This window comes from Crocodylus siamensis, chromosome 4 (assembly GCF_052110815.1).
Source record: "Crocodylus siamensis isolate JL-2025a chromosome 4, ASM5211081v1, whole genome shotgun sequence".
Lineage (NCBI taxonomy): Eukaryota > Metazoa > Chordata > Crocodylia > Crocodylidae > Crocodylus > Crocodylus siamensis.
This window is the reverse complement of record NC_143398.1, coordinates 95,440,026-95,463,896: the sequence shown is the minus strand read 5'-3', so window position 1 is coordinate 95,463,896 and position 23,871 is coordinate 95,440,026. Positions and strand designations below refer to the sequence as shown.

General features: G+C 44.3%; 1 protein-coding gene across 1 annotated transcript in view; it reads left to right on the top strand.

The window, feature by feature from the left end:
• Window positions 1-23,871, top strand: part of CACNA1I (calcium voltage-gated channel subunit alpha1 I) — a 254,593-nt gene that overhangs the window by 118,055 nt on the left and 112,667 nt on the right. Inside the window, exons 2-3 of the mRNA XM_090042988.1 lie at window positions 4,319-4,430; window positions 5,130-5,263. Coding sequence (XP_089899114.1) covers window positions 4,319-4,430; window positions 5,130-5,263 — 246 coding nt within the window. The remainder of the gene's footprint in view (window positions 1-4,318; window positions 4,431-5,129; window positions 5,264-23,871) is intronic.

The window sequence follows — 23,871 nt, the reverse complement described above, 5'->3', positions numbered from 1 at the left end:
GGATACAAGTTGATCAAGGTGAGGGTGACTGATCACCCACTCATAGTTGGTGAAGATCTTGTGGGGGAACATCTGGAGAAGCTGGATATCTAAAAGTCAGCAGGACCAGATGAACTACACCTGAGAGTGCTGAAAGAATTGTCCGCCATCACTGCGCAGTCAGTGGCAAAGCTATTTGAGAACTCATGGTGCTCGGGAGAGGTCCCGGAAGATTTGAAGAGGGCCAATGTCTCGTCTATCTTCAAGAAAGGAAGGAAGGAGGACCCAGGGAATTATCTGGACCTCAATCCCTGGAAAAATCCTGAAAAAAATTATCAAAGAGTCCATTAGTGATAGCTGATAGGCTAACTGAAAGCAATGTTCTAAAAGAGCCAACGTGGCTTCATTGCAGGCAGGTCATGCCTGACCAACCTCATTTCCTTCTATGATCAAGTAACTTGTCACCTGGATAAGGGAAAAGAGGTTGATGTCATATACTTGAATTTCAAAAAGACCCTTCACTTAGTGCCCCACAATGTCCTCACAGTAAAATTGGGAAATTGTGGCCTCGACAACTTGATGATCTGGTGGCTAGAAAACTGGCTTCAAGGCGGGACCCAGATGGAACTGAGTTGATATGGCATAAGGTAACCAGTGGCATCCCTCAGTTCAGTTTTCAGACTAGTGCTTTTCAACATATTCATCAATGATTTGGATTTGGGTGTTAAAAGTGTACCGGCAAAGTTTGTGGATGACACCAAATTATGGGGGAGTGCAGTCACACTGGAGGACAGGCTGGGGATACAGGCTGACCTGGACAGGCTTGCAAGGTCGGCAGATCAAAACCTGATGAAACGTGAAATCTGGGGAGAAATAATCTGCAACACACTTGCAGGTTCAGCGGTGCTACACATGCCAGCACCACAACTGAAAGAGACCTGGCGGTGGTGACAGACCACAGAATGAACATGACCCACTAATACGATGCTGTAGTTGGCATTGGCATGCAATTACTGATGTATCTCAAGCAAGGCTAAGGATGTCATCCTCCAGGTCTCCTCAGCTTTAGTGAGGCTGCAGCTGGAGTAGTGCGTCCAGTTCTGGGAACCGCACTTCAAGAAGGAGGTGGAGAAACTTGAGAGAGGCCGAAGGAGGGCCATGCATATGATTAGTAGGACTGTGCAAAGCTTCGGGTGCTGATTTGATTCGGAGGAGATTTGGCTCAATTTGGTGGCTGAATCTCATAATCTGATCAAATCAAGGGACCAGTTAAAAGGTACAAATCGATTTGAAGCTCTCCAAATTAGTTTGGAAAAGATTCGGCGAGCTTTGGTGATTTGGGCAGTCCCTGCCTGCTGCAGCAGGGAGCTGGACCTGGACTCTGGGCTGATAAGTAGAGGGTGGGGGAGGGGACCCTGGGGGGGACCCCTGCCAGGTCCCATCCCCTGCCTGCTTCCCCAGCTCTCCAAGCGCCCCCTCAACTCCTGCCCACTGCCCCAGCACCCCCCATGGCTGCCCAGCCCACCCCAGCTCCTGGCCCTTTCAAAAACAAACAAACCAAAAACCCTCCACTCATCGGCTCCTGCACTGGCCTTGGGGCTTCTAGGGGCTCGTGCAGAGCCCCCCACACAGCGCAGGGCAGTGGGGGGCAGCGGGGATCGCCCCCCACCAGGCAGGAACTGGTGAGTCTGGTGGGGCAATCTCAGTAATCATGTACAAGCTGTTCACAATTGCTCTAAGGCAGCCTGTAATGCATCTGCAACTTTCATTCAATGCAGTGTCTCACAACTTTGCAGGTACACTACTGATCTTTCTCACACTGGCGATGGGTATTGGACTGCTGAGTGGCAGAGAGCACAGAAGGTGGTTCTCAGTGGTGTTGGGTTGATCCTTCGTTTACAATTTGTGAGCTCCTTCAATATATTGTTTTGCACTAACTTTACAATATTCTTGTTTGGTGGCCAAGAGCTCTTTGACATTTGTAGACACTGTTGTCAGCCCTGGCCCTAATGACTCCCTTGATGACTTGCTTGACTCAGCAAGTCTTTGGTTGTGGTAGTAGGTGTTTAGCAGGATTTGCAGACTCATAGCTGCTAACAGGGATCATGATGTAAATGCTCCAGCTCTAACTCCAGGGAGAGAATTAAGTTCTAATGAAAAGACCCTTAGAGTCGATGGAATCTTTTAATTTGTTTTACTCGGCTGTGTATCAGGTCTTTAAGGAAGTGGTAGGGAAGAATAAAAGTCGCATCCACATAGAGCTGTTAGGGCAAGGTTATTTTATCCCTGGCCTTGTGCTTTGTAGCATTTCCTGGAAGATAGATTATTTCAGAATTTGGTGATAAAAGAATCTGCTTCAACCATATTAAGCAAAAAGGAGGGGGTTTTTTGCTTTTGCTGTGAGGAGCAGTGGAGGAGAAAGCCTATAAACCATGAGGAGAAATTTGGGAAAAGGGGCTGTTAGTATGGGAAGCTTGGGGAGGGAGCCAACTTGGGACCCCTTCTGCCTTACGGTGGACTAAACCTGGTGCTGGTTTTGCAAAGGAGTGAAGAGGAAACTCGCTCTCTAAACCATATTTAAGCATGACTGACGCACAGCTTAGACAATGTCCTGGGGCTTTGCTTCATCTGATATCATGACCAAAGAAGGTCACAAAAGCCCTTTCTTTGGTGAGGGCAATGAGGGAGAAGAAAGAGAATGGATGACCTGCTATGGCAGAGTGTGCAGACTTTATGTGAATTACTGTCACAGCATGCATGGGGAAGTGTGGTATGAAACAAAGCACAGGTTTTGGAGTGCCGGAAGTCTAGGCCACCATTTTGAACTCAGTTCTTGTGAGTTCAAGGCACGTAAGTTGTGGCCCTTGAAGGCTGCATTTCTTTTTAAAAGTCTAGAATTGAAGGATTAGATATAAAATGAAAACAGCAGAAGTACGATGTGTGCTGATATGTGCAAGAGCAGTGGTGCTTCTGCTGAAGAAGATGCACTTTTTGGAGCCTTTTTCCCATTGGCTCTAAGACCTTTGTAGAATTCATAGCCTTAAGGTATTTGCACCTTCTTTAAGGCCTCTTGTCACTCCTAGAGTATTGTCATGGTCCTTGGTGTAAATGAGAATCATACCCAAGACTATTTGGAAAGAAGAACAGAGAGAAGTATAATACAACCTCATTATAACAAATTCTGTTTATAACAAGCCTCTCCCCCCCCCCAACAGTCCTAATGGCATGAACTGATATTTTTTTCATAATTATGATGCAGCAAATTGATTTAACCCTGTTATGGCAAACACCCTCCTTTAATGGATTTTTCTTCTGGTTCCATGGGGATTTTATTATAATGAAGTTTACTGTATAAAACTGTGAAGGAGATAGAGAAGGTCATTCGAGCACTTCTGTTTGCCCCATCCCACAATACAGAAGTGAAGCAGCACTTGATGAAACTGAAGCAACAAATTAAAAATAAATAGAAGGAAACACTTTTCAATGTAAAGTATAATTAGTCAATGTAGCTTGCTGCTGCCAGCTATTATTGAAGCAGATATTTTAGCAAGCGTCTAAACAAAAGATTCAGCATAAATAAGCATAGCATCTGCAGGGACACCACTGTAGCTGAGAAAACAATTATAAGGGCTGTCAATATTCATGCTTTAGGGCATATGCTGATCACCAGCTAGGGTCAGGAACCCAGTTTTCCCCTGTGACCGTAGAATATCACACTTGAGCGCATTGCAGAAGTTTTAACCAGCGTTGGGCACTGTTGGAGCCAGAACAAACTATTAGATGGACCACTGAGGTGTACCAGTATGGCGATTCCATATTTCTAAATTCCTGTTGAAAAGAGAGAAAGAGAAGGAGGGAGAGAGAGAGAATGATTTCTGGGCCTTGAAACTTTAAGTCATACCCACTACAAGACAGGCTCTTGTCTCTAAGTTTACTGGGAATTTTTGTCCACCTGTTAAGTTGGATGAGACCTTTTGTTCACCTGCCTGCAGCCTGTGCTGCTTTGGAGTGCAGCGCATGATGGAAAATGTGATTCCTTCATGTTTGGAGAATCAGCATGCCAGTAAAATGGGGAGTTAGTGTGCGTGCGTATAACAAGGGGGTGATTTGTATAAATCCTTCCCAGTGTTTTATAGTGCTTTTGTTTGCTTCCAATTGAATTTTGACACAATTTATTCAGCACATGGGATGGGGTAAAGAGGGAGAGGGAGAATATAGGAATTCATGACTAAGCTGTGATATCACCTGGGATTTTACTTTTTATTTTGTTGCCCCAAGACTTGGCTGGGTTAACATGGGCTACACGGACCTCACCTCAGTTTTCCTTGACTCCTTTTACCTGGTTCGAGTGTGTTAGCATGATGGTGATTTTACTGAACTGTGTTACCTTGGGGATGTACCAGCCGTGTGAGGATATGGACTGCCTCTCTGACCGGTGCAAGATCTTGCAGGTAAGCAATCTCTTCACCCCCATCTCAGAGCAGGTGCGTCACTGGCTGAAGCCCAGGTCCATACTCTCATCTTTGTGTCTGATGTTTTCCTTCCATGTGCAGTTAGCTTCTTCCAAAAAAAGATTGGCAAGAGTGCCCATAGCAACAAAGTAGCTTGTCTTAAAAAATCACAAGAGTTTGCCAGAGAGAGGGAGATGGAAAGAGAAAAAGACAGTGAATATTGTCTATTTATGGCAATATCAGACAGGGAGTTCACTTGCCTGTACTTATCATACCCATTAATTCACCTGTACCCATCTGCACTCGCTCATCCATCCCCACCCACGATCACTGACTCCTTGCATGTTCTTCCTTCACATTCCCATTCTTACCAGGCATGCTTCTCCCCAGCCTCATATCCATCCATTTGTGCCCTTCCACTCTTAACATGCAACTACAAAAGCAGGCTCTGGACTGAGGGGCATTGGCGAAGTGGTGGGTAGAAGAGGGAAGAACTGATAAAACAAGGAGGAGTGCTGCAACTCAGGACAGAGGTGCAGTACTGCAGTGCGGCAGAGTATGCTTGTGTAGCCTCTCCCCTGTTAACACTGACCATCATGACCACTGAAGTTGACGTTAATGCCCACGGTTTGAACTGTGTGATGAAAGGGGACAACATGCTTTTTAACCTTGCCCTCTGGTCCCTTTTGGTTCCTTCAGGTATTTGATGATTTCATCTTCATCTTCTTTGCCATGGAAATGGTCCTGAAGATGGTGGCCTTGGGGATCTTTGGCAAGAAGTGTTACCTTGGAGACACCTGGAACCGCCTGGATTTCTTCATTGTTATGGCTGGGTAAACTAATTATTTTTATGTCTCTGTCTTCTTTAAAGCTGAATTGATTGTAGGTTTGCATGCAGATAAGAGTTGCTCCCCATGTAAGGACTTCATTAAGATTTGTAGTAAGTGTTGGAGTGGAGTAGTAGGCTTTTGGTTTAAAAGCAGAATCAGATTTGGGTCATTTACCTTGGTATGAGGCTAGAGTAATTCCCAGGAAGTCAGTGTTGTACACTGGATTACCCTGTCTTGATTTGCATTGGTGGAACTGTGGAACTGACAGCAAAATGCAGCTCAGGGCATTTGGTGGCTACCTTCCCATTAAACCTGGCACCATACCTGTGCTGAATTTGGCCGCTTGGAGAGGAATCAGCAGACAAAGGGGGCTGGATCCTCAGCCATCAGAAATTGATGTAGCGTTCTCATCTTAACTCAGGGACATTGATTTATACCTGTGGAATGGCCCTGAACTCCAGTGACATTAACAAAATCGGGCTAAGACATGTCACTTTGGCCCAGATTAGGACAACATCTCTGTTTCCATTACCACAGCTTTTAGGTTAAGAGCCTCCTTGTTGGCACAGTGACTTTGCATCATGTTGGTGTGCCCCACTGCACCATAGGGACAAGCTGACATCTGAGCATTTTTAACAACAAAGTTGCTATGGTGAAGCTCTGATTTCCACTTCACAAGTCTGCGCACACAAAGCAAAAAGTCCACCAGGATTTACCAATTGAATCAGTGGTGAAATTTCCTGCCTTGCCATTGGTAAACCTAGCTTCTCCAATTTGCTTATTTTAAATCAAATTGCCCCATGACAGAAATGTTGCTGTTTGCAGCAAAAAAGATTTCTGCTTTTTAGTTAAGAACAAACAGCTCCTTTTTGCAGAGATATCCTCAGCCCCCTTTTCTTCCCTGCAGGGAATTACCAGCTTGTATTGTCACCTAGAACTCAGAGTATCACTGACTAAGCTAACATTGAGTTTGAGCTTGCTTTGCAAAACTGCTCCCTAGGGTGAGCAATGACACCATCTTTACACATGTTTTCAACACACCTCATCTATAGCAAGGTTTTAAAGTCACTTTCCTTTCAGTGTATGGACAGTTATGGACTGAACTGAGACCTTCCGATTAATTTAATTTGTTGTATGATGTTCAAAGGTGGGTGTTCTGTGGTGAAAAGTCTTGTGTGTGAAAGAGCATAGATAGAAACGAAATACATGAACCTGTGTTTCAACAATGAAAGCATCAGATACTGAGAGTAGAAGCAGGGGAGAATGGTGGATATTCTAGGGAGTGACATGAAGTTAAAGGAGATGTCATAGTTCAGACAGTCTTTGAAAAACAGAAAGGTGCCAGGTATATTTGAAACAGGGTGGCTCTGAACCATTTGTGTTTCTCTGTGTGTGTCACAGAACTACTCTCTCACTGAGGTTAGAACTAAAGCTGCATCCCATGTGGGCCCAGAACCCCAGTTCAATCACTTGGGATGAGGAGACTGGGAACTGGGCAGCCTTTTTGTATCTGATTTTAGTGCAGACTCCATTTGTGAATGATGGTCAAGTCATTCACATTTATCTTGGGTAGTTATGGAGAAATTCCAGAAGGTGGATGCCCTTTCTTGGCATGACTAGACCAGGGTCTCTAGACTAGGACTTCAGATCTGAACCCCTTTTAAAGGAACCTTCCACGTTGATTATGGTTTCATTTCTGATCCAAAACCCGAAGAGGCTTTTCTTGGTCCTGTGAAGCTGTCCACATGGTCAGTAGTGCACATCTCATGAGAATATTTGATCTCACAAGGCTTCTACCATTAAACAGAGATTCAAGCTCTCTGCCTATCTAGCTAGCTAGCTGGTCATCAGCCCTGTCAAAGAGCTTGTGGCTGTTGTTTTGTTGTGTATTCATTATTATTATTTTACAACAATTACAACTGCTTGTACAATTAGGATATAATCAACCCTAAGACCAAGCTCCTGCTTGCCTTCACATTTTGAGCACAAGCTTGTGTTCAGCCTCAAACCCAAACCTTGACCCTTAGGTCATGCTGACCTGTATCTTCACTTAAACATATCCTACATCTGCATACCTCAGATCTAGTTCATATCTGACTAGAACAGGGTCTGTTGGTAAACTCTGGTAATCTGAATGTTTTGGAGAGATCTTTGGCCTGGTCTCCATGTTCTGTCCCGCCTACACCACCTAACTATATCCTAGTCATTTCCATCCCCTCTGCTCTCATTTGATGTCAATGGGACCAAATTTCCCAAATTTACTGAAAAGCAGTATGTGATGTTGGCGGAGCTGCAATGAGTAGAGTTCATCAGATTTTTCTCTTCAAACTAAAGGTAAAACCAGCAACTCCCCAAAGCAAACACACACACAGAGTCCACCAAGCATAGGCTAGGATATAAAGAATATCCTGTAGCCAGAAAAAACAAAGGAACAATGAGCAGCTGGAGATAATGTCCTATCAGGCATTCCTAGGCAGCTTAAATGCCTCCATCTGGCTATCCACCTTTTCCAAAAAACATACTTATTTGCTGATATTGCCCCAAACAATGTTTTGGTTACAGACACTGGGTCCATTCATTCATTTGTTCAAGCACAATCATTTTTTCTCTCTCCATTTTCACTACCTTTGGAAGCCAAAAGCTACAGGTTTATTTAACTGAATTCCCTTGTCTGCTCCCTGCCCTGCTTGCCCCTATTCCCCATGCAATCCAGCAGCTCCAGGACAAAGACTCGGTTGTCACTAGAAATGTCAGTTTCCATGGCAATGGGAACTGACATCACCAGAACTTTCTCCTCTCTCATCAATCCACTCCAGTTTTCAGTGTGGATTAGGAAAAACAAAACAACCACCACCACAACAACAACTACTACTACTACTACTAATTATTATTATTATTAGCCCTAAATCAGTATTGTCCTCCTTTATTATTACTCTGAAGCAATCTGAGATCTTCCAGAACTAAGATAACTATACAAAAGTCAAAAGGTACACATGCCTGTTAGTTTGCAAACAATGAAGTGGCAAATTTGGTTTGCGGATATTCCAGCCTCCAACCAGTCTCTGAGTGACGGTAACTTGCAAGTGCCCAGCTTTAAACTCTTCAGTTGTCATCTATTGGCTTGGTGGGTGGCTGTCTTCTCCAATATTGGCTTTTGGGTGTTATTCCCTGTGATTTAAGTCTGTATTTCCAGGAATGACAAGGGGCTTTTTTCACGCTCAGTTTAAGACGTCTTATTGGGGCCTGATTTTCAAAAGGCCTAAGCACCTAACTTTGGAAAATCTGGCCTCTTTAAGAGGGTGACTTTGAGTGTCCAGAATCATTAGTTAGTCACTTAAAGAAAAATTAAGCCAATGTGTGTACATGTCCAGATTTAGGAACAAAATCAACTGATTTCTAGGGTGGAATATTTACTAGACTTTTCATGATCTGACAGCTTGCCAGATTTTACAGTGAAGTATTTACTGTCTTTGTTCTGTGTGTGTGTATGTGTGTGTGTGTGTTTGCATCAGAACCGTGACTGTGCGTCTGGGATGGAGAATTCATTTTGAATTTACTCTGATGGCTAGCATAAGAATTATTTTGATACCTGCCTTGATCTATGTAGAATACTGTTTGGGGTGGATTATTTGTTCTACCTAACCTGGCCTAGATATCATTACCTGTACATGGTAGTGTATTAACTCTGTCCTGTGTTCTGTTCTCTCCGGTCCCTTCTCAGCTCAGATTGGGGGTAGTCACGTGACATATCCATGGGGTTTTTGGGGAACTGGATGATAGTTATAGCTGTAGGTTGTAGGACCATTGTGATCATTTAGTCTGATGTGTATAACATAAGCCGTAGGACTTCCCTCAGTTAATTCCATCTTCATGTCCAAAAGTTGTGGTTTGAAAACATCCAGTGATGGAAAATCTACTAGGACCTTTAATGAGTTGTGTGATGGGGGAAGATCACGTGGCCACTTGCAGTGTCAGCCTACCCCTCTGTCTCACCTGCTATGACTTGCTGTTCAATAATACAAGATGAAATAAGCAGGAGGCTGCCCATTTAATGCCCCAATGCCATGGGGTCTACCCACAGCTCCAGCCTTCCTTTACTGTGTCCCATGCCTCACATAGATTCATAGATGTAGGGTCGGAAGGGACCTAAGTAGATCTTCAAGTCTGACCCCCTGACCTGGGCAGGAGAGAATACCAGGCTCATATGACCCCAGCTAGGTAATTGTCAAGACTCCTCTTAAAGACCAACAAGGTAGGAGCCAGAACCACTTCCCTTGGAAGTTGGTTCCAGATCCTAGCCGCCCTGACAGTGAAGTAGTGTCTTTTAATGTCCAGCCTGAACCCACTCTCAAACAACGTATGGCCGTTATTCCTTGTTATTCCAGGAGGTGCTCAGGTGAACAGGGTCTCTCCCATTCCCTGCTGGTCCCCCTTGGTAAGGTTATAGACAGCCACCAGGTCCCCTCTCAGTGTTCTCTTGTGAAGGCTGAACAGATTCAGGTCCTGTAATCTCTCCTCATAGGGTCTGCCCTGCTGTCCCCAGATCATTCGAGTGGCCCTCCTCTGAACCCTCTTGATGCTGGCCACATCACTTCTAAAGTGCAGTGCCCAGAACTGGAAGCAGTACTCCAACTGTGGCCTCTCCAACAGAGAGGAGGAGTATCACCTCCTTGGACCTGCTTGTGATGCATCTTGGGATGCATGACAAGGTGCGGTTGGCCTTACTGACCACATTCTCACATTGGCAACCCATGTTCATTTTGGAATCGATAATGACTCCAAGATCTCTTTCTGCCACTGTGCTTTCGAGAAGGGATTTCCCCAGCCTATAGGTATGCTGCTGGTTCTTACTGCCCAAGTGCAGTACCCTGCACTTGTCAGTATTGAATCCCATCCTATTCTCATTCACCCACTCCTGTAACCTGTCCACGTCCAGCTGTATCCTGTCTCTCCATTCTAGCATGCCCACCTCACCCCAAATCTTGGTGTCATCAGCAAATTTGAACAAGGTGCTTTTCACCCCCTCATCCAAGTCGCTAATAAAGAGATTGAACAGTGCGGGCCCGAGGACTGAGCTCTGGGGGACTCCACTGCCCACCTCCCTCCAGGTTGAATATAACCTGTTCACCATCACTGTGTGGGTGCGGCCCCTCAGTCAATTTGTGACCCATCTGACTGTGTAGGCATCAATGCCACAGTCACCTAGCTTTTTAATGAGAATGGGGTGGGAGATAGTGTCAAAGGCCTTCCTGAAGTCCAGAAAGACTACATCCACCGCGATACCTGTGTGCAATGATTTTGTGACCTGATTGTAGAAGGCATTCAGGTTGGTCTGACAGGACCTGCCCTTAATGAACCTATGCTGGTTGCCCCGAGCATCTCCCCCCCCCCCCCCCCCCCCCCCCCTTGCTGGTCCTTCCCAGATGTGCTCCTGGATAATCTTCTCAAAGAGCTTCCCCAGGATCGAAGTAAGACTAACGGGCCTATAGTTGCCCAGGTCCTCCCTTCTCCCTTTTTTTGAAAATGGGGACCACATTGGCCTTCTTCCAGTCCTCTGGCACCTGGCAAGAGCACCACAAGTGCTTGTAAAGCCATGCCAGGGGCCCCTCGATAACCCCTGCCAATTCCCTCAGAGCCCTGGGGGGGAGAGCATCTGGACCTGCTGATTTGAACACATCCAGCCCCTCCAGAAGTTCCCTAACTTGGTCCTCCCTGACCCTACACCTGGCGGAGTCTCTCCTGAGTCTGTCCTGAATCTCAGTGGGAGAGTCCCAGTCCCTGCACAAAAAAATGGAGGCAAAGACATTGTTAAAAAGGCCTGCCTCTTCCTCTGGTGCAACAATCAGATTGCCAAGCATATCCTGCAGGGGCTCCATGTTACCCAGTGCTTTCTTCATACTCCCTATGTATTTAAAAAAAGGACTTTTTGTTGTCCTTGATGCTAGCCCTAGTTCTGTATCTGCCTTAGCTTTCCTAACAGCCCCCCCTACAAACCCAAGTGATGGAGGTAGACTCCACAGATGGCATCCAAATTATTATTACACTCTGGCTCAAGGCTGGGCTAAATTCGGTCACACGTTGCCCTGTTCTGAGCCTTACTCATACTGCCCCCCTATCACTGGGGCCTCTTTCACTCTGCCCTCTCTTACTGGGCCTCTTGCATACTATCCCTCACTGGACTACACCCAACCTGCCCTATTCCTTTGAGTGACCACATCGGCCATCAGGCTTCCCTCGTCCTATTCCTTGGCTGGCTGGCATGTAGCTTCTTGGGCCCTCTTGCGACCCTCATCTGAATAGTGACCAGCTGATTTACCAAACACTGGGCTGACTCTGCCCCTAGCCCCTCCACAGGCAACTAGGCTCTTTTTCTCCTGCCCCCCCTCCCTTCCTGGGGCCACTCTACCTCCTCCTTGGGGCTAACTCTATGCCTCTGTCCTGGGACCACTCTCTACTACCCACTGTATCCAGACCATACCACTGCCCCCTCTCTGGGGCCCTAAGTCCAGGTAACCCACCAGGATGTGGAGGCTGGGGTTTTAAGGTGCCCGTACCCGCCTTTCATTGGGGAGGCAACTGGCTTAGCATTCCTGGGGGAGTGCCCCACCACAGGGAGTCCTATCAGGCCAACCTCCCCAGTAGGGTGCAGTTTTCAGTCATACCCGGGACCAGGAGCCTCCTGCCATCCCCATAGCGCCTGCCCTTACCTCCAAGGTGTTCAGCCAGATGTTGTTCTGACAGCTGCCAATGTTTGCTCCGCCCTGAGAGCCTGAGCTAAAATTGAGTATGCTCAGCTCTCCCCACCAATCACAAGGCCCTTACGAGGTCATGTGACCACCTTACCAGGGCTGGCCTAGTTCTCACTATATTGCTACTACTGGCATGTTTTTAAATCTTTTAATCGTTCTCTGGACTCTCTTCCTTTTTTAATATTCTGTTTGAGGTGTATGTGCTAGTACTAGACATGATATTCTAGCAGCAGACACATCATCTTCTGACCACATTTCACTAAGAACTTCTATTCAGCTTTATTTGCCATGATCTTTGCGTCTTTATTAGTCGGTACTTCCCAGGATAGTGTCTCCCATCCAATAAGAATAGCTTTCATCTTTGTTGCTAGATATATGACCTTACATTCAGCTGTATTTTCAAGTGAAGCAGGTCACTGTGTATTAATGACTTGTCCTCTTCATTATTTACTATTCCTCAATCTTTGTGTCACCTGCAAACTTGATCGGTAGAGATTTCATATTTTCTTCCAAATTGTCGAGAAAAATTATTGCATTGGAGGCCAAGACCTAAGGGACCCCACAGTAAAGTCACTTGCTTGATGATGATTCCCCATTTACAATTATATTCTGAGACTTATGAGCTGATTTTTATTCATTTAATGTGCATCATATTAATTTTATACTGTTCTAATTAAATCAGCTTTAGTACCTTTATCAATCACATTTGTAATTTCATACTAAATATCAAGTTTGTTTTACAAAGTCTGTTTTCCATAAACACATATTGATTGGCATTAATTAAATTACTATCCTTTCATTCTTGATTAATCAAGTCCCATTTTAGCTGTTATTTTGCCTATATTAATGTCAAGCTGATAGAAATCTGTTTACCCTCTTAAAATACTGGTACAATATTAGTTTTCTTATAATTCTCTGGATTTTTCCCAGTTTTCCAAGACTTCAAAAATCTTCATTTACAATCCAGAGAATTCTTCAGGCCAGTCTCTTAAAACTCATGGGTATAAGTGATTCAGACTGTCTAATTTAAAAATGTCTGACTTTAGGAGCTGTTGTTTAAAAACCTTCTTAGTTCTTGTTGGAATGGAAAGTAGCTTAGCATCATAACATATTGATACATCAGCTGGCCTTTTCTCAAATACTTAACAAATATGTATTGCAATATTTCTCAACCCGTGGGCCATAAGAATATATGGAAGGGTTGGGAACAAACTTTAAACATGGATCAACACACTTTAAAAATGGATTCTCGTTTAAAGGAGAAAAACATGGGAAACGGTGGGTTTTCCCTTGCAGGCTGGCAGAGTTCTAGCCTATGAGGGCTGCTTGGGTTTCCCCTGCCCCACACACTGGGGGGCTTTGTGGCAGGGGGCAATAGGTCAGGCATGAGGGGCACTGGGTTGGGACTGGCCATTGATGTTTACAAACAGGTCCTGGTTCAAAAAAGTTGACAGTCACTAATGTATTGGACACTTGTGCCTTCTCTGCATTACTACTGACAATTCTATTATTTTACTATTGCCAGGGTTCCCTCTGGTTCCTGATAACATAACAAAACTCTTTATTGCTCTTAAGTCTACTGGCCCTAGATCTCTCCTTGTGTTCTTTTGCTTCTCTAATTAATTTTCTACAATATCTAACTTCTAATCTATACATTGTTATCATCCACCCCTTTCCCCCCATTTGTTATATATTTTTTCACTGCTATTTTCAGTTTCACTATAAGCAATGGTTTTTTGTTTGTTTGTTTTTTAATCAGCATAGCCTTTTTTGTGACTTTTCAGGCAAATAATAAAAAGTTCCTAAACAGTTCCCCAGTTATCATTCACACTTCTGTTTAAATTTCTTTTACCAGCTGACTTAGCTTATAATTGTTTTCACCTTTGTGAAGACACCATGTGAATATGTTATAGATTAGAACTTTAATTTGTTTGCAACCGATGCAGTTACAACTACTTTCGCCTAAGCAGTCACTGACTTTTAGTTCTTCAGTCAAGTGTTTTTTGTCTGTATAGACAAGGTTTATTAGAGTAGAACACCGAACAACTGCATGTCCCATCAGCCGGAGATTGCTGCACAGTTGTTTCTGCAATGCAGTTTCTTTCCTTCTTGTGAAGTTCTGCAGTGAGTTCTTTCTCCTTTTTGATTAGGACATCTCTTGCTTATTTATGAGAGCTTGACAAAATGCCTTTCTAAATTCCCTCATATGATAACAAAGGACTTTCAAATAAGGTCAATGGCTATGGACTGAGATAACTTTCAACCATTTCAAAAGCCAGTAGCTGCAAGAGAGCACACATCAACTGTTACCTCTGCCTGCTCTTGTAACCATACCAACGAGTGCAATCACTGTAACTTTAACCCTGAATGAAACAGGTTAACATTGCAGTGGTTTGGCTAGGCTTGTGCTGCTACAGGATTGTTCAAATATAACAGTTACATTGTGCAGTTACTAATGGGCACACAACAGGCATCTGTCCCAGTGAGTGGCCTTGTTCAACGTTCTACTGCATCAAACTTGCTCCACAATGGATGCAGATTGTTTTGTGTTAGGAAACTGTCATCTACAATTTTTATAAATTGCAAGGAATCTTATGTACCGGCAGCAGGAGACCTCCAGCATATGTCTTCCTGATTGAAATCTCCAAGAATAATGGTATTTTTTCCCCTAACGCATTATAGATAGGTACTTAAAGAGCTAGTTGTCATTCTGATCTTGAGCGTGATTTGATCGTCTGTAGCAGACTTCAGCTAGTATCCCATATTGCACTTTATCTGGTAGAAAATATATCTCTACACTTTCAAGATAGTTTGTTTCCAAATGGTGAATGACTTGGAAACAGTAAAGCTATTTCTGACACGGTGTGCCATTCCCCTTCCTTTTTGTACACTTGATCCTTCCTAAGTACATTAGAACCGTTGATAATAACATTCCAGTCGTATGGATCGTCCTACCAGGTTTCACTGAAGCCAACTAAGTCAAATTTATGCTCATAAATGAACAGTTCCTTTTTTCATGTCTGCTATCCTTGCTCCTGGTATTGATGTGTAACCAATTAAAATTTCTTTTCTTCATATCCCTTGATTAGTTGTTGTTGGGGAAGGAGGGGGTTGAGGTTTTGATTCTGATTGTGTGTTAAATCCATGTTTTATTTGTTTCCTTTTTTGCTTTTCTCTTTGGTTGTTAGCTTAATACTGATCAGTCTATCCTTTGGGAGATCAGTTCCCCTTCTAATGAAGTGCTGCACCAACCATAAAACTTCCTTTAAAAGTGCTGGGTGTTTGCAGGTCATTGGTTCCTTTCCAAACTTCTGCCTGCTGTCTTCTTTCTCTTTTGGGACAGGAAGACGCTCCAGGAAGATTGGAAATTACTCTCTTTCAGTACCCTTCAGACTTCTCTGAAGGTGATTTATAATCAGTGAGGTATCATGTTTGGGAATGTGTCAGTATGCTGTATCACTCTTGATGTCAGAAACATACCTAGTCTTGCATTTACCTATCATGTCCTGTCTCGAAGAAGGCAGTTCCACTGCCCTATGTCTTCCTGGCCCTTGTAAAGAGTTTTTTTTCCATTCTCTGTAGTGTAGAATCTCTGACAAGGATTGTTCATCTTCCTGGAACTGAATGGTTAGTCTTCTTCTCCAGTTGTTGCTCTCTTTGGTTCCTTAGGGCCTTGTTACACATTGCAGTTTGAGCTGCTCAAATGTTGTTGGTGTTTAGTGCTGGCTGGCTCAAGTTTGGAGCAGTCGCACCTTAAGGCCAAAAACCTTCTCTGACTGTCCCCCACCTGCATAGCTGTAAATTGCCACTAGGCAGTTGATAAGCAGGGGCTTGACTAGGGGCTACAAATGGGAGTTGCCACTACAGGGCTGGTGAGTGAAGACAGGCTTCTATTCCTGCTGTAGGTGGGGGTATGTGAAAAATGGGCTGGTGGGGGGTGGGAACCTGAAGCTGGGAGGCAGAGAGTTAATGGGATGGAGTGGTTAATGAAATGGGAGGTAGAAAGGGGGGTAAATCGGGATGTGGGATTGGGCCAAGGGAGCCATTGGGTCGTGCTTCCTGGAGTGGCTGGGAGCTGGGAGTAGTGAGGGAAGATGTTTCTGGGACAGCTACTGTCCCTACTCCTGGAGGGAAGCCCCAGCTCATGAGGACCAGATCCAACCCCCTAATTTGTTCTCCTACCCTCCTAGGCCCTGCTCCTGGACCCATCCAGGCCATGTGACCTGGCTAGCTGGCATGTGGTCTGCAGGCTACTTGCATGGGATTGCAACCCAGGGGGTGGGAAGGTCACACACCTAAGGATGGGAGGGGAAACTGGCTTGGTTTCAGAGCCATCCACTCCTTAGGCAGTAGAGTGCTGGGGGTGGAAAGTTTGTCAGTACAGAACAGGAGGGTGGGAGAGAGGACACTGCATCCTGGGATGTTGGAGGACTGCAACTTGGGTGGCTCATCTGTGGGTAGTGGCCACGCATGAATGGAATACAGGCTGGGCAACTTGGATGAAAAATAACCCCCTTGTAGAGTGGCATAACTTTAAGTTGCCTAAAGTGAACTTAAAACTAGTTTTAGGTGTGAATGTGTGGACAATCCAGGGATTAAGAGCTCCAGAAGCTGCCTAAAATTAATGTTTCCTTTTTTGAATCCAGTGGGATGCTGCTTCCAGAATCTGGTTTCCCCAGTCTTCCTCAGCCACCATTCAAATCACAAATCTTTTCTTCTAGTACAGTTATCATCTTGCACCCCATGCAGAAGAAGTTTTTACTGACTTTGAGCACAAAGGAAAACTTTGTTAAGATCATAACCACCATTCCATCCTTTGCCCTTATTGTATTGAGCCTAGCCATAGATCTAGAAAGAAAATCTCTCACATTTCTTCTTTACATTCCCTTGTTTGTTGTTCCTTTTTGACAGCTGTGGAGTTTGCCTGCCAGCTGACTTCTGTGCAAAGCCTCACTGCTTAACTGCACTGCCCTACTAACACTCAAGACCTCAAACACTTGGACAGATCACAGATCCAAGGGTGCCAGCCAAAGAGAAAGGCACTAATTGACCTGCCTTACTTGGCATCTTGTTTATGGCTTATCCTAATGCAAAGAATAAACAATAGACAGATGCCGAGCTGCTCTGCTGAGAGCTCCATATGACAGTACAGAATGACAGTAATGAACTTTATATTATGTGCAGAAATATTAGCACAGTGACTGAACAAATCTAGGCTTGCCCAACAGCAGCCTGTTGTACTGCATTCCAGACAAGTGCCAACTATTCCCCTTAAGGAACATCACTCAGAGATATCTGGAGCTGTTGCTCTGAAGGACTCTCAACTACTAGTCTACTCCCAGGAAATAATGGTCTCTTTACTCAGGAGTCTGCAAAGCAGGGGCAAGCATTATCTGGAACATCTCAATGTAAGCTTATGGTATAGAGACTGGGGTCCCATTGAAGAGTGCAATTCTGCTCTTGGCAGGGGAGCCAACCATGGTCACTCTGAGAAGAAGGGCAAGAAGGGATTGGGTCCTGAAATGCTTACAAACCTAAGACTCTCAAGAAAGAGTAAGCTCTGCGGAGTGTAGGGCACATCACAGGACTTTGTTATTTTGCCCAAATCTGTAATTCCCAAATGCTTTAAGGTCAAGTGACTGTGTTTAGCAAATCCCTTCCTTTCCTGCCAGGTTGTCCAAAGAGGTTAAATTAGGAACCATGGATGCCTACAATCTGTGCAGGGTTCTGAGGGAGCATGTGCCAGTCACCAGTGGTGTTCATGAGGTCCCGGACACTAGTTGTGGGGTCTGGAGCTGTTGGACAGTGACATTCCACATCTTAAGAAATGGCATCAGGGAATAGGTTAGATCCTGGAAGTCTGCCATAAAGTCCCAGCATTAGAAACAGTGACAAGACACTACACAGACCCAGTCAGCCTAAAGCACAAGAAAGAAAGCAGAGGGGCACACACATCTGACTTGGAGCTATACAATAAGAGACTGGGCCAAGTTGTAACAGTTGACACTTGTGTAAAATCAGATCATATCTTCAAAAGTGTCAAAGTATAGATTTTGATGCCTCTTTTCAGGCCCTATAATCTTTCTTCAGTATCTTCAGATATCCAGTCCCAGCAGTTTTCTTATCACAGAGAGAAAACCTGCTTACATCTTCGTACATTAGTCACACTATGTCCCTGTAACTCTTAAAACACTGTGACATTTTCTCTTATTACAGGGTTTGGAGGGGAATCTGAACATAGTGGTGTGAAATCATCATATCCTATGCAGTTGGGTGCTGGTATCATAGATTTATGCAAGTTTCAACAAGCCTTTGCTTGGAGAGGAAAAAAAACCTGATTTAATCAAAAATTACTTAGTTAAGTTATTTTGTTCTTGGAGGGGTGTCTTTTTTTTCAAGACTGTGAGCCTCTTAGCTCTAGAGCTCACAATAACTGTGTAATTAGTAATTAATTTTTCTCTCCCAGAAGAAATATCTTAGTACTTAGACTTGGAGCTGCTCCTGTTTCTTTTCCTAAATAAGAAATGGAGCAATTCGCATTGCTTTTACAGCAGGGAATTAAAAGTTATATTCTGCCTTCCAGCTCTGAAGAGCCAGGAGAGGGTTTCATTTGGAGAACCATAAGTCCTAGCAAAATAGGGCTTGAAGGGACCTCCAGAGGTCATCTAGTCCAACCCCCTGCCTGAGGCAGGATCATCCTTATCCACACCATCCCATACAAACCATGATCTACTTAAGACTACTGTTAACCCTTGCACTACATAGACCTAGCACCCCAACCTACCACAGGTAAAGCAGGGGAACTACGGCGGCCAATCTCCTGCTTCTGTAAAATATTGTCAGTATATGCTCAAGAAGTCCCAGGTAGAGGGCAATGCGACCACTTCAGAGAAAGGTAAAAACCCCCACAGTCCATATCAATCTATCAATCTGACAGTGGGGTGAAATTCCTTTCTGACCCCATACATGGCAATCAGTTTGATCCTGACTGGAAGAGAAAGACCTTCTAACCAGGAACAAATAGCTTTGGTCCCAGCAGGAGCATTGGCACACCCCAGTCAAAGTCCCCAGCTTTGGCGGTAGCCAACACCCAATGTCTCTGGGAAGGCTTAAAAAACACCCCGACACATATAGCAGAAAGGGGGAGGGAAGGGCCAATTTAACTTACTTTGCTGCAACTTCAGGGCCATTAGTCCATGTCCTCCTCTTTGCAGCAAGAGAGAAAAGGTGTTTTTCCTCTTCTTTATGAAAGGCCTTCCAAGTATTTGAAGACTGCTATCATATCCCCTCTTAAGTGCCTTTTCTGCAAGCAGAACATGCCTAGCTCCTTCAGTCTCTCCTCATATGACTTGCTTTCCAAGACCCTTATCATCTTTGTTCCATGCCTAACTTCTCCACATCCCTTTCATAATGTGGAGCCCAGAACTGCACACAGTACTCTAGATGAAGCCTAACTAGTGCTGAGTAAAGGCACTATCACCTCCCATGTCTTGCACCTAATGCTTCTGTTGATGCATCCCAAAACTGTATTTGCCTTTTGTGCAGCTGCATCACACTGCAGACTCATATTGAGTCTGTCATCTACCAAAACACCCAAGTCCTTTTCCATAGTGCTGCCATCCAGTCAGGTGTCACACATTTTATATTTGTATTTTTGATTTTTCCTCCCAAGGTGTAGCGCCTTGCGTTTGTCTGCATTGAATTTCATCCTGTTAGCTCTAGCCCAATTTTCCCATGTCATGATCTTTCCAAATTGCACTCACATCCTCCAAAGTGTTTACAATCCTTCCCGGTTTTATGTTGTCTTCAAACTTGCTCAAGAAGCTTTCTATGCCAGCATCTAAATCAGTAATAAACACATTGAACAGCACTGGACCCAAGACAGACTCCTATGGGACTCCACTTGAAACCTCCTGCCATTCTGACATGGACCTGCTAATGATTCCCTTTGCTTGTGGCTATTGAGTCAGGTATCTATCCACCATATAGCAGTTTTATCCAGCTCGCATTTCTCTAATTTGTTTATGAGAAGGTCATGTGGGACCTTGTCAAAAGCCTTGCTGAAGTCCACGTATATTATACGGCATTCCCTTCATTCACCCAAGTAGTTACTTTGTTGAAGAAGGACATAAGGTTTGTTTGACATGATTTGTTTTTCATAAATTCATGCTGGCTGCTTGCAATCAGTCTGTTCTCCAGATTCTTGCAAATGGACTTCTTTAGGATATTCTCCAGTAACTTCCCAGGTATTGAGTTGAAGCTAACTGGTCTGTAGTTCCCCAGGTCCTCCTCCTTGCCTTTTTTAAAGAGGGACATTATACTGGTCCTTTTCCAGTCCTCTGGTACCTGGCCCATCTCCCATGATTTCATGAAGATCATTGCCAAGGGCTCTGAGATCTCCTTTGCCAGTTCCTTCAGGAATTTGAGATAAAATTTATTTGGCCCTGCTGGCTTGAATTCATTAAGACCCAACAACATCTCTCTGACCATTTCTTTTGTTATCTCTTCCCTTAGCTTGCCCCCTTCTTTATAAATGTAATCCCTATTAGGTGTCTGGCTGTGGCTTAATTTTTTGTGAAGACCGAAGCAAAGTAACTGTTGAGTAGCTCCACCTTCTTTGCATCTTTGGTTAGAAGTTCCCCTGGCTTGTTAACAGAGGATGCACAGCTTTCTTGGTCCTTCTTTTTTTGGCCAGCATCCTTATAGAACCTCTTCTTGTTGTCTTTAACCTCCTTTACCAGGTGCAGCTCATTCTTTACCTTTTCCTTTCTGATTTTGTCCCTGCAGGTTCTGGCTGTTTCCTGGTACATGTCCTTGGTGACCTGCCCATTCTTCCATTGCCTGCATGTTTTCCCTTTGCATTTGAGGCATTTCAGAAGCTTCTTGTACAGCTACATTGGTCTCTTGCTATTCTTCTTGTGCCTCCACAGTGTTGGGACAGTTCCTTGTTGGTCTTCCGATACTATGCCCCTTAGAATTTCCCAGCCCGCCTGGGCACCTTTATCCTTCAGTCTATCCTTCCATGACACCATGCTTATTAGCTCTTTGAGTCAGCTGAAACCTGCCTTTTTGAAATCTATGTCCTAATTTTGCTGACCTCATGATCTGTCTCAGGATCTGAAGTTCTAGCATACTGTGAACACTTCCTCCCAAGGTACCCATCACCTTCACATCCTCCACCGGTTCTTCCCTGTTGGTTAGGACAGAATACAATATAGATGATCCCCTAATTGTATCTTTCACTTTCTAGAGCAGAAAGTTATCCTCCACACAAGTTAGAACTGGCTTGACATTTTGTTTGGCTGCATTGTTCTTCCAGCAGGTGTCTGGAAATTTGAAGTCTCCCATCAGTATCATCCCCTCCATAGCTTTTGGATAGATTTATCACCTGCTTGAAGAGTGCCTCATCCATCTCCTCTTTCTGATTAGGTGGCCTATAATAAATCCCCAGCATTATCTCGGTGCTGCATCTTTCATCTTTACCCAAATGCCTTCTTCTTTGCTGTCTTCTTCCTCATGAACCAGGGAACAAGTATATCTGTTTCTGACATACTAAGCAACACCACCACCTTTTCTTCCAATCCTGTCCTTCCCAAAACAGAGCGTAACCCTCTATGCTGACATGCCAGTCCAAAGAACTGTCCCACCAAGTGTTGGTGGTGGCCAATCAGATGATAGTTCATTTCATAGGCTGCAGCTTCTAACTCATCTTGTTTATTCCTCATACTTTTTGCATTTATGTATATGTAGCTTTGACTTTAAACAGGACTACTTAGCTGATTGGCTTGGGGCATGCAAAGAAACTTAAAGCCCACTTTGTAATGGCTGTCTTTTCTTAAAGCTTTGTCTGATGCCCATCAGTGTTTTCCTCCATGGTGCTGAAAAGAATTTTGCTTGGTGCCTTAGACCACATTTTAAAGCTTTGCCCTATAAGTGCCAGTTGCAAAATTGGTGGAAGCATCTGAAACGCTTGTGGCTTGAGTTTATCTGTTCAGACACGCATGGTGTTTTATTGTTAATTGGTATTTATTGAATGATTATAGTCTGCTCGGTGATGTAGAAGGTCTGGAGGTTTCTGCTGCAAGGAGCTTATGGTCTCAGGGACAAACCAAAGCCAGCAGATCAGACACAGACCGCTAATCAAAGAGCTGGAGCTGTCACCCAGCAGGGAAGAGGTTTTCATTTTTTAACTTCTTGTTTAACATACTGGCAAAGTGCGTGTCACACTCCCCTGGAGCATTTGGTTTGCAGGCAGATAACGGCCCACTGCTGCTACTGCTAGATGGAGTTGCTCTTTTTTTCATTCCAGTGGTAGAAAAGGTAGGTAGTCATGTTAGTCCTGTCCTTCATTCTAGTGGTAAAAGTCCAGTCCTTGGTTTGGAAGGTCTGGGGCTGACAGCCTGTTGGTGGCCTGAAAGAGGAGAGAGTTATATCTGCAGAAGGCATGTACGTGAAGTCACAAAACTTCTCTGTGCCTAAGCAAATTGAGTGTGCACACACAGGGCAAGGAGAGAAGCTCACTCAGCTCTTTCCCCACTTCTATCTAGGTCCTTTGTTTGGGTGAGGATGTGTTCACCTCTGTACAATATATAGCAAAATAGGGGTGGAGGTGAGAGTCGGTCCCTTAGGGTGGCTTCGGAGTGCAACCATAATATAAATATTAAATATTTATGGCAAACAGATGCAACTATCTGCTGCTTCTAGTGGCACAGACATCTCTATACAAGGTTCCATGGCTGCTGATCACCTGCTTTTACACACATGCACACACACAGTGAATGAGATGCACACAAATACACACACACAAAGAGTGAATGAGAAATACACAGTAAGGCACACAGACTGAATGACACACACACACAAATACACACAGTGAATGAGATGCACACAAATACACGCAGGATGAACGAGACAAAGTGAATGAGATGCACAAATACACACGTACTGAGTGAATAAGATACATACAGAGTTAATGAGATACATAGTGAGACACACATACAAATACACACCCAGGGTGAATGAGGCACACACAGAATGAATGACACATATATACAGAGTGAATAAGATGCACACAGAGGGTGAATGACACACATACAAATACACAGTGAAGGAGATGCACACAAAATGAATGAGGTGCACCCAGAGTGAATAACACACATACAAATACACACACAGGGTGAATGAGACACATATGGAGTGAATGACGCATACAAATACATACACACATTGAAGGAGACACACACAGAGTGAATGACCCACACACACACTCGCACACAATGGGATGGCCAGAGCAAAACTTTCCGAGCAGGGAATAGTGATTAGATGGGACAATGACTGGGGAATTGGGATAATGCTCTAACCAGCAGATGGGTAGTGCAGATGTGGTGAAGGAAACATGGAAGACAGAGGGGCCCTATGTTGTCCTGTAAAGTCCTAAGGTTGTGATTGTTGGTTAACAAGAATATTTGGACATGCTGCTGCTGCTGCTGCTGCTGCTGCTGCTGCTGCTGCTGCTGCTGCTCAGTCAGCCTCTTCTGCCATCGTGGGTATAGCTTATGTGTCAGGGTTGAAAACGTAGCTTTTATATACCTCTCAGTGGATGGACATCCCTGTTGCAGTCTCTCTGCTCCCTGGTGCCTCAGAATTGGTTTGTGAGTGATTCAATTCATCCATCAATGGTGCCGTGTGCTTTCAGATCTCTCTGCTACTTTCTTGTTGTAGATAAGTCAGGTCACGTACTTTACTAGCAAGGTCTGATGGCAGGTGTCTTGCATGACACACACCACCCACTTAAGCAATTTAGCTGCTTGTTTGCTCTCTTTCATGCCCTGCTCTTGCTCCACCAGTGTCACTACCATTAGT